This window comes from Lates calcarifer, linkage group LG10 (assembly GCF_001640805.2).
Source record: "Lates calcarifer isolate ASB-BC8 linkage group LG10, TLL_Latcal_v3, whole genome shotgun sequence".
Taxonomy (NCBI): domain Eukaryota; kingdom Metazoa; phylum Chordata; class Actinopteri; family Centropomidae; genus Lates; species Lates calcarifer.
Genome location: NC_066842.1, coordinates 7,370,594 through 7,381,502, shown reverse-complemented (window position 1 = coordinate 7,381,502; position 10,909 = coordinate 7,370,594). Strand labels below are relative to the sequence as shown.

At 41.8% G+C, this 10,909-nt stretch overlaps 2 protein-coding genes across 2 annotated transcripts; both read right to left on the bottom strand.

The window, feature by feature from the left end:
* Nucleotides 1–243: 243 nt before the first annotated feature.
* On the bottom strand, nucleotides 244–6,984 carry hdac10 (histone deacetylase 10). Its single transcript, XM_018675967.2, has 20 exons — nucleotides 6,647–6,984; nucleotides 5,342–5,476; nucleotides 5,124–5,220; nucleotides 4,865–4,962; nucleotides 4,415–4,519; nucleotides 4,269–4,337; nucleotides 4,052–4,178; nucleotides 3,849–3,914; nucleotides 3,703–3,762; nucleotides 3,402–3,491; nucleotides 3,033–3,139; nucleotides 2,875–2,942; nucleotides 2,081–2,333; nucleotides 1,893–1,983; nucleotides 1,681–1,769; nucleotides 1,387–1,443; nucleotides 1,202–1,283; nucleotides 745–933; nucleotides 458–617; nucleotides 244–339 (listed from the first exon to the last, which is right to left on the bottom strand). Exons 1-20 carry the CDS (start codon nucleotides 6,709–6,711, stop codon nucleotides 308–310), a joined length of 2,040 nt encoding a protein of 679 aa, XP_018531483.1. The 5' UTR covers nucleotides 6,712–6,984; the 3' UTR covers nucleotides 244–307.
* Nucleotides 6,985–7,781: 797 nt separating this feature from the next.
* On the bottom strand, nucleotides 7,782–9,275 carry aplnr2 (apelin receptor 2). The gene has a single exon (XM_051073285.1). It carries the CDS (start codon nucleotides 9,243–9,245, stop codon nucleotides 7,782–7,784), a length of 1,464 nt encoding a protein of 487 aa, XP_050929242.1. The 5' UTR covers nucleotides 9,246–9,275.
* Nucleotides 9,276–10,909: the final 1,634 nt, after the last annotated feature.

Below are 10,909 nucleotides of genomic sequence, written 5' to 3'. Positions count from 1 at the left end.
TGTCATCATAATTCATTGAACAGTATTTGTCCAGTTTTATCAGACATTACTGATGTAAACAAATGTTTTACAGCATCAAAACTGAGTTGCTGTAATGTTTGAATCTGTTGTTTTAATGTTTAAAAGTATCAAAAGCCCTGTCAATTAATAAACAATGGGATTCACAATATTTTTCATGAATTGCAATCATTTCAGTCACCAACATTAAAACTTGGTAATAAAATACAAAATTATATCAAAACATTAATTATTATTATTCATTATTTTATTTGATTTATTTATTTTTTTACAAAAAGGAAGATCAGCTTCAGAGCTCATCACCTCTTCCAGTTTCTTGAGCTGTTTTTAGGAGACAGAAAATCTAATTAATACAGTACAGGTCATTTGAAAAGCTCTGTGGATGTCACATTATGTGTCATGTTTATATCTGATGCTGCTGTTGTTGTTGTGAAGTCACCTGTGGTCTGCAGTAGCTTCCAGTCAGCCTTCAGCCTGTGTCTCAGGCTCTCGATGGACGCCACATCCTCTGGCAGAGGGGCTGGAAGCTGCCCCAAAGAGGGGGCAGGGTACCCAAGGAGGGAAGAGGCTGTGGGGCCGACACATTCCTTCTCACCATCCTACATGAAAAACAGAATATTGACCATTAATCACCCTGCTATTCAAACCTCTCCAAGAATAAAATGTGTACTTCCACACTAACAAAGAATGAAATGGCATTCACCATGTTTTCATGAAACTTCTTACCTGCATGAGTACCAGCATGTGTCCTTGTGCGAGGCCCTGCAGCAGACCTGTCAGTTGTTGCCACACGATCTCACACAGCCCAGCATCTGACATCCGAACCAGCAGAACCAGAGTGGGGTCGTACTCGTATGCCAAAGGCAGGAGGAGGCCCAACACAGCGTGCATGAACCCCGACACATCACTATAGCCCTGTAGGAAGATATGTGAGATATGTTTCCATTGACATTTCTAAAAACACACATTTCCTGTGATGATCATACATGCACACAGTCATGGGTAACATGGACAAAATAAATGCCTCTGTAAACCACACAGGATTTTATGACCACAATATCTTGAACTCCATGATGAAACAAAATACTGAATAAGCATCCAGTACAGAGCTACATGTACACAGAAATTATCAAGTGACAAATGCTTTTAATTGTGTTTTCTTTTGGTATAATACACTACCTACCTTCTTCAGACACACAGGAATGTAATATTTGCATTTCTGTTCCTCTGAGTCCTTGTTGCTGAACTGCACCACCAGTATTTTCCTGCGGACAGAAACATTTTGTAACCATGTTGTTCTTTTGCAGACAATTACCTCTATTTGTTTACTATAGGGGGGGGGCAAGTTTTATCACAAAGAATAATCACCCATCTTCAGTGACGTGACTCGGAACCTTCCCATCGCCAACACACACAACCAAAACCCTAAAATAAGAGAAAGTGGCATCAAATCAGGTGATATTTTTGACAATAAAATATCCTTTAATAAAAATGCACATTCCACTAGTAAGTCCTTTACTCTTAGATACTATACTGTTGGATATTATTAATCTGTAATTGGCCTTCAAGTGTGGAGTGTTTCCTGCAAGGATATTTCTGCAGGACAATCCATATTAAAACAAACAGTAAGTCTACACATGGTTTAAATCCACATTGTTATACCGGTTTCTGAGATGTGCAGAAGCAGCATGCTGGACAACACACATCGTCGCCATGGAGACGTCACGGACCAGTGCCAAGCCACTGCAGATCTGAGAGGCAGTAATTAAATATAATGATAGAAGCCTTCAGCTCCTGTGTACAGGCCAGCAAAGCAAAATAACATATTTGCAATCGGATCAAAAAGACGAAACACAGTAACACCCTGACTTTACCTCATTCTTCTCCACTTTCTCTACAAGGGCAGCAAGACTGGAGAGGGATGAGAGAGTGTCACTGTCATCTGCATCTTTAAGGAAATTCTCCCTTATAGAAGCAAAAAGAACAGCACATTTTTGAATCGCGTGGAAGATGAAATCATGATTAGAATTTTCCCATTTTGAACACAGGTATAAACTCTTACTTGAGTTTGCTGATTATGAGTGGGTCGAGATCCTCTGATGAACTGAAGCGTTTACACCCATCCGGGCAAGTGACACCATCAGGGAGCACTACAGCAGTACGAATAGTAGGAGTTACTCGTTTTGGAGGCTCTGGCCACACCTTTTCCTCTATGCTGTTCCCCTCTTCTCCTTTATCCAGCGTTTTTTCTTCTTCTTCTTCTTCTTCTGCCACCTTAATGCGCTTTGTGCTGATTTCACAGGTGGGTAGATCAGCTGGAGGAAAAATATCATATTTTATCTGACATTTTCAGTGAACATAAAAGTGACAGGGGGTTAAAACAATATAAACAGAAGGAATCATGAAGTGCTGCTGGTTGGAGAGTATCACTGCAGATATGAAAGAGTCATATAAAACCTTTTGTGGCTACAGAAATAGCTGCGCAAAGTCTGACAAAGCCTTGAGCGTCACTTGAGTCAGTGTCCTCTGGGGCTGAAGACTACGAGTTTGAAAATGAAAAACCAAAAATGTAAAGGTGTGGAGTTGGAAAGAAGTGGGCTTAAAAGATCTCTGGAGGCTGCTCCTCATCTCTGCTTGAGGCTAACAGCTCGAGGCTACATATGCTGCTGCTTGTCATATAGTAATTTCACTGCAGGTAATGTAGGCGCCAGGCTTGACAGGGAAGAAAGATTCATGGACTAAAAAAAAGACAGTATCTCTTGTTCTGCTGCATTGATGTGAGTCTACTGCTCTGACAATGTTAGAGAGATGTAATGTTAAATAACTCAAAAAATATAATTATGTGGATGTTATTACCTGCATGTTTGAGGCAGGACCAGTACTGCCTATGAGCTGATCGGACACAGTGAAGAGAGTCAAGGGCACTGAAAAAAGAAAAATAAACTACAACTGTAAAACACACACACACACACACACAAGATAAGATTTGGCACCTGAATTACAGAGATAAAGACCTTTTACAGGGACCATCAAGGTTTGCAGGTGGAGGTGCAGGATCTCCAAGCAACGTCTGAACTGTCTGACACACAGACTGGGCAAGGGAAGTCAAGTTGTATCCTCCCTGGAAAAAACAGTAAATCCATTTACAACCTTCTGTTATGCACAAAGGTCACTATCTAGAATATAATAATGTAATACACATATTAATAGATTAGACTCTTGTGTTTTGATACATTGCGTAGTGGAGAAAAAAACGGAACTGATAGTGTCTCCAGGAGGGCAGGTGTTAAAGGAAACATATTTAAAGAAAAGAGATCTTTATTGCATATGTTTGTGTCCATGTTGATAAAATGTTTTGTGTAGCCTGACAACAACAAACCAACCTCCAGCACTGCACACAATTTGCCTCCTGCAAGGTTCATCAGAAGGTGAGTGAGGTGGGCAAAGATGTCTGGAGTGGCGCACATTTCACCCTGAAAGAAAAAACAGTCACTAAAGTCAGTTCACTACATCATGTCCCAGTGATGGAAAACAGACGGGACACGTAGCTTTACAGTAAACACACACACACGTCATGAGATGTAAAGAGAAAAAAGACGTAAGTGCAAAAGTAGAATATGCATATGATGCTACATAAATTCAACATATGCAAGAAATGCTGTCATAGTCATTTATATTCAGTACCTCAGGGTCACCAATGGCTGAGTCGAAACCCGCACACACCAACACCAAGTCTGGGTTAAACTGGGACAAAGAATCACATGCTCAGATAGATCACATCTAACACATCACATCATCTATCTGCAAAAAGTGTGAAATTTCTGTCTCACCTCATATGCAACCGGCAAAAGGAGATGACAGAAGATTGAAAGATAGTCGCTGTTCTGCATTCCCACCTAAAAATATCACAATGGGGCATCTTAAATAAATACATTTCTTTTTGTTGTCAGGGTTAATCCTTCAACGAGGAGCAGAGTCTAAAAAAAGCTAGCAACATTTGCACAAAGTGAACAGTATTTCTGTGGTTACTCACCTTGTTCCATGGTACATTTATATTGAATCCAACCCCTTTGTTTTTGCCAACACTGTCAAAGTCTGATTCTCTAAGTTGAGGCCAGAATTTCTGATGCTCATAGCGGTGCCAAGAGAAGTAGAGCACGCTGGGACACAATGTAGCAAAATGCAGAATTTATTATGCCAGAAGACAAGACAACATCCACATAAACAATCCAGGATCAGCAAAGACTCACCTTGGATCATCCTCAAAAGAGTACTGGACCCCTTGACCATGATGTATATCCCAGTCAACTATCAACACCCTGGGGAAAAAACAGACATAAATAAATATATGAGGACAGAATTGATACAGCAGCAGAAAAAGAAAAATTCATGTTACCTTTTTACTCCATATTTTTGCTTTGCATATCGAGCTGCTATGGCCACATTGTTGAACACGCAGAAACCACTGGCAGCACTGCGCATACTGTGGTGTCCTGGTGGTCTGTAACAGAGAAGCGATGTACTTGTTGTGACCTTTTTACCTAAATCAACTAATTATCAACTCTACGTGTCCATTTTCAACAGTGGTAAAATACCAGATGTCAGCTGGGAGCATAAAGATCTTTGCTTTTCAGATAAATGATATACAATATAAAATATATTGTCCTAAATGGCCCACTCTTCTTCCCTCTGACCAGACATTGATTCTCTAAACAGACAAATGCTGTAGTTGTAGAACAATGTGCACACGTCTTTTGAACCTCACAAAAGAGATACTCGAACACTCTTAATGTAGATTCAGTGCACCTATCAGGACTGCTGAGTCTCACTGGTTAAACAGTCTCACCTGACCAGAGCCATGCCATTCCTCACCTTCCCCGTCATAACACTGTCCACCAGTTGCAGCGCGGCCCCTGCAGCCAGCTTGGCACAGTGATAGATGTTCTAGGAGAATTCATGAGAACAAGGGCGATTAGTCAGGAGTGAAAATGACCTACTTTCATCACCACAACCTGAAAATCATTCCTCTAACCACCACTGAATGGACAAAAGTGAGACACAAATAAATGACAACAGCTAGTAAGAATGTTAAGTGTAGGACTAACTGGGTGGAAGTAGACGTCACCATATTGGAGGGTGAACTCCTTCAGGTCCTCCAGAGTCATGTATGGGGTCTTCTTTACTGCCTCCAGATATTCTTCACTGTTGGTGGCAGAGAAGTACATGTAGCTAGCTGATTTGAGGTATATATCTCATCCTCATGACCAGAAGTAGTAGAATTAACTGAACCAGGTGGGAGGTCTTTGTCGAGATCAGGACTGACCTGTGAACCAGCAGAATGTCTGCATCTGTCGCCTCACGGACAGGTATGGAGACACAGCGATCAGCAAGGCCACTCTGAACCAAAGCCTCATGGCTCACTGTCAGACGCTCAGGTACTTCAATCTTACAGGCTGGACTGGACAAAAACATTTCAAAAGCTTGAATTTGAATCATGTGTTGAGTTGTGTATGTGTGTGTAAAGGAGTCAGTGTTCACCAGGCACAACTAAACTTATTTTTGTGCAAAAAGACTTGTAGGAATTTTACTTTTGTATATTTGATGCACAAACAGTATATCAAGTCATAAGTAAAACATGACAGAAGTCAAGAAGCTGCAGTCTACTTCAAATTAATAATAAAATACATAATATTTAAAAACCTTCAGTATTCATTATTAATACAAAGATGTGTACAGAATAGAGCAATGCTCTATTTACCACTCAGATGAAAATAATCATCAAAAAAATAGTTTCACTGTTAATGTTCTATGCAAACCACAAACTATTTTTGTGATCACACTTTTGCATTTCAAGTGAATCTGCAAATGCAAAAAGTACTATGGCATTCACACCTCACTGTCTCAACCAGATATAAGTGTGAGTGTGTAAAACTACGGAAGATCTAATGGTAGACTTTAATCAGGAAAAAATGAGCTGGACATTGGTTCAAACAAGATTACCATTGTTTTATTCGCTTCTGTTTCTCTTGATTTCTGTGCACACAAAGCATATGGAACAAACACAAACAGAACAACCCTAAAAAGTTCTGTTATTATGTCAGAGATTCTGTTAAGATGTGTCTAACCGCAAAAGTACTGATGTAATGTTTAATGGGAAACACAACGGTAGACAATCACAACTGTTAGCCTGCGCAGCTACCGGAAAGAACAGTGCGAGTGTGTCTCACTAACTGACTGGACTAACAACAAGGAACCGTAACTTTAGTTCCTACCACCACAATAACTTAATTATTGATTTAATATAATGCATTAAATAGTTAGAGAACACTAGTCGTTTAATTGATTAATTACTCATTAACGAGTAATAAAGAAATCCTTAACACCCACTGGCTTCTCTAAGATTAGAGCTTGTGGCAGATATCTTACATGAAATTACAATAACACTAATGTAACTTTACCTGTACAAACATATCAATGAATGAGCACAGAAGAATAAAAACAAGTTAAATGTTGCCACAATTAACCAGTTGATAAATGCTGGTAAGATCACTTTACATATTTTAAATTAATCGGATTAGCAAGCTAACAGTTAGCTGTGCAGTACGCACCAGAGTTTGTTTATACTTACTCGACCCAGAGCAGTTTGTACTTGGTCATCTCCTCATCATAAATCAACGCCGTCCCCATCTTCATTATTTCTCAAACCCGGTCAGATTGTGTGGACTGAGACACATGTATGCATGAACGTCTCTGCGGTGCGATAGTTTTTCCCTGTGAGTTTCCGATACAAACTGTGCACGTAGAAAGTTAAAAGATAAGCGAGCAGCTTTAATCGGACAAATTGACTTTCCCCGTAAAGAGCTTCTTCCCTCTTCTGCTGAACACATGGAAACAGTGTGGTGGGAATGGGTCAAGTTAAACTAAATCTGAGTTTTATCGATGTGGTCAAACAGTTCAGTGGTGCAGCAGCGCCACTCTCTGGACGGGCTCTGGTGCTTACTTCTGCAGAACAGACCTGTACTCCACAGAAATTTAAAAAATAAATAAATAAAAAAATACAGGCTTGAAGCAGGCCCTGAGAAGAATGTCAAGAGAAATGGTGAGCGGCTATTTTGCTGATATTCTGCCTTTTGTGTTATGTCTACATCCACTTTTAGCAAAAATTGTTCTCCAGGTTAAGGATTTTCCACTTTTTCCAATCCAAGTATCTTTGGGTCTTGGACTATTGGTCAAATACAAAAAGCCTTCTTAAGACATCACCTTGGGCTCTCGGAAGTGGTTAGGTTCATTTTTCACTATTTTCTGATGTTTTGCAGACCAAACAAGTTGATTAGTCAAATTTTTTGTTTGGTCATTTTTGCATATGATAGGCTAGTGTGTCTATACAGTTACCTCCTTTTTGGGCAATAAAGAAAAGCCAAAAATGTAAAAATATGAGTTTACTTGTTTTAATAGGAAAACAACAATAAAAACATTGCAACATAAACCAATAAACAACTCAGGCTATAAAGTATAAAAACAGATCATATGACCAAAAAAATATTTGGTCTAACCAGGGAACATCTCTGGGGAGGTGGTGGCATCTTTCCTGTGGGAAATGTGTGGACTGGGGGCAGGGAATTACAATATGTTTATGAACCCATGAAAGTTCATTTGATGAAGATGTTTATTTATTTGAAAATTTTATTTTTGAAAATGCTGACATTCATTTTTCAGCCATTATCTTCTTGGGTGTTGAGCTGTGGCCTCTCACCCTTCAGCCATCATGCCACATCACCCACCTCCCCCATCATCTCCTCCTCTGTTCTGTCTGCTGTTTCCTCCTGCATTCTTGTGGGAAAAGCTGAGCTCCTTTCATCTTTCTCTTCCTCTCCTTCATCCTTCTTTCCCTCCACTCCCTCTGCTCCTCTTCTGCTCGTCCTGCACGACGTGAGGAGAACGCCTCTGCACCTCTTCCTAAATGACGGATCACAGGCAGCATAGAGGAGAGGGTTGAGGCAGGAGTTGAGGTAAGCTAAACAGGTGACGTAGGGGTGAGCAGCCAGTAAAATCTGATCTAAAGAGCAGGAGTATGGGACAAAGCCAAACTCTAGCAGCATGGACAGAGTCTTGTTAACATGCAAAGGCAGCCAGCACAGGAAAAATGCCATCACTAAAGTGACAATGACCCTGAGGAGTCTGTGCTGGCGCTTGCGGTCAGGACGAGGGCCCCGTCCAAAATGTCTGTTGAGGAGCTGGGCCAGCGAACAGTAGCAGACCAGTAAGATGACAAGAGGGAGCAGGAAGCCAATTAGAGTTGATTTAAGACTCAAGGCGGCCGCCCACCACATCTCTGCCCTCTCTTTTTCTGCCTCCTCCAGCTCTGCTCCTATCAGCACAGAGTAATCCATCTGGCAGGAGAGGAACACTGACCCAGACTCTGCAGGCTCTAGTTGCCAATCATCCTCAGATTCAGAGTCTAGCTCCATCTCCCGGACAGACCGCAGCAACAAACCAGGAAGTGCCAGCACCCCTGCCAGCACCCACACTCCCCCAAGTATCCACAAAGCCCTGCTGGGGCAGCCCTGCGGGGCATGGTGGCCAGAGTGCCGGCGTCCAGTCAGGACCCAGTACCGCTCCACACTGAGCATGCTCAGGCTGAACACGCTGGCATACATGTTGAGAGCAGTGAGGAAGCTGCTGATTTGGCAGAGTGGTTGTCCAAAAGGCCAGTGGTAGCCCATGGCAGTGTAGACTGCCCACAGAGGGAGAGTCACAAGGAAGCAGAGGTCAGCTAACGCTAAGCTGGCTATTAGAGAGTCTGTCAGTGAGCGGGAGGGACGAGGAATGGAGGGAGGGCAGGAGGAGGAGGTGGAGGAGTGAGAGGATGGTCTGTAGTTTTGTCCTGAGGAAGATCTACACTTTTCTTTGTTCCTCTGTGGAAAGGACTCTTTCTGAACTCCACCAGGTTTATTACTGTTCCGCTGACTGGTTCTGAAAATGCCGGCACAAATCTTTCCAACCCCAGTTTGGTTTCTCTCTCCAGTCCTCGTTCTCCTCCCCTCAGCTCGGTCCAGGTAGACCCAGAGAACCAGGCCATTGCCGAGGCAACCGACCAGGAAGGCCAGCAGGTAGACGGACGGGATGATGGAGAAGGAGGGAGACCAGTCGGTGTAGTCGCAGTGAAAGAGGGGAGGGGGAGGAGAGGGGGAGACAAGGAAGTCGGCATCTGACATCTGTCTGTCCATCTCCTGTGGTTCTATATAAAATAATTTGCCATTAAGATCACTGAGATTTCAATATTTTTCCCAGTGAGCTGAAGTTTGGCCAGTACGATGTTTAGAAGCAAAAAGTAAGAACTCCTGCACTGGCACAGCTGGTTCCAGTTGTGGATTAGAGAAAAGGGGGACACCCTTTTCTCTTTCAGGTCTCCTTCTGTGCCTTGACTCAGATGCTCTGAAAATAAAGTAAAATGCAGTGAGATTCATACACCTTCATACACGCACAGCTTGTAACAACAAGTCAAAGTTTAGCTACACACAGATTAGTTAAGGAGTTCTAGGAATTTTGGACAAATCTATCCTGCAACAACACATCACTTAATGTCTATTTTTCCAGAAAAAAACAACAGAAATCATTTCTGTGATGATTTCAAATCGCCACATTTAAGTTCACAAGTTTTGTTCTTGAAAGACACTGAAGAAAGAAACTAGGTGCTGCATCAAATCTTAGACACTTACCTCAGGCTGCTTCACCAGCGTTGATGAAATCCTTCCTGAGATTCTTATTATTGTGTGATGATCATTGTGGAGCAGAAGTCAGCCTCTGTCCTTTCCTCCTGTCCTCTGTCATGTCACTTTCTCTCTGTGACCTCTCCTCCTGTTACTCTCACAACATCTATACTGCGTCAGCTGAAGAAGGTGTGTCTCCTTAAGTCTGAATATATACACACACGTATTCATGCAGACAGACACACACGCACATATACACAGAACCCTCCACAAACCAGACCACCCCAGCAGAGAGTTACGAGACCAGCAAACACCCCCCACCCCCTGGCTCAACACAAATACACACACCTCCCAAGAGACACAATAACTCCCCCCACAAACACACACAAACTCGAGACATGCAAACAGACCCCCCCCACCCCCACCCCCAAAATCCTCTGCAGTGCTCATATTCTCTATGCACAGACACAAACACATCCAAATGCACATACAATACAGTACACAAATGAGTGCAAACACAAACACAGTCTTTGTTCTCGGTGTCTCACATGTTCAAACACACAGCGTATATACAGTGGCCAAATGTAACAACCCACACAGAGGATAAACAGCAGCTAACTGCCCTCACATTCACTGTCAGACTACAATATAAGAGTAGAGGAGAGGATGTATGTGAAGCAGCCCTCATGAATACATTTAAATAGGCCTTTTAACCATTGATCTGCATACACACAGTGTTAAAAAGAAAAAAATATCAGATGAAAGTAGATCCTAACTTGCAGCTGTGTGGACTCTTGCCACAAAGAGGCTGCCGCCTCACACCAAAAATGTTATAATAGTGCTAATGTGCTGTATAGTCTAAATGCTATTTCAGAGGTGTTTTTCACCCTGTGAGTTTTAAAAGCAGCGTATTAATCATCCAGTTTATTAGAAATAAAGATATCATTATTTTAGTAATTTGGCATTTAAGAAGGCTTTGTATTTTACAGTTATACCTTTAAAGCAGTAAAAACCATTCATTAACCTCCTAACTGAACTCTGTGTTTGTGTTAAAGTGGGCATGTAAAAAATATCAAGCACAAAACCTTGGTGTTCAGTCATAGTTACAGCCTTGGAAAGTACATTTACTCAAGTTCTGCGCTTGACTACAATTCTGAGGTACTTAGACTTAAGTATTTTAA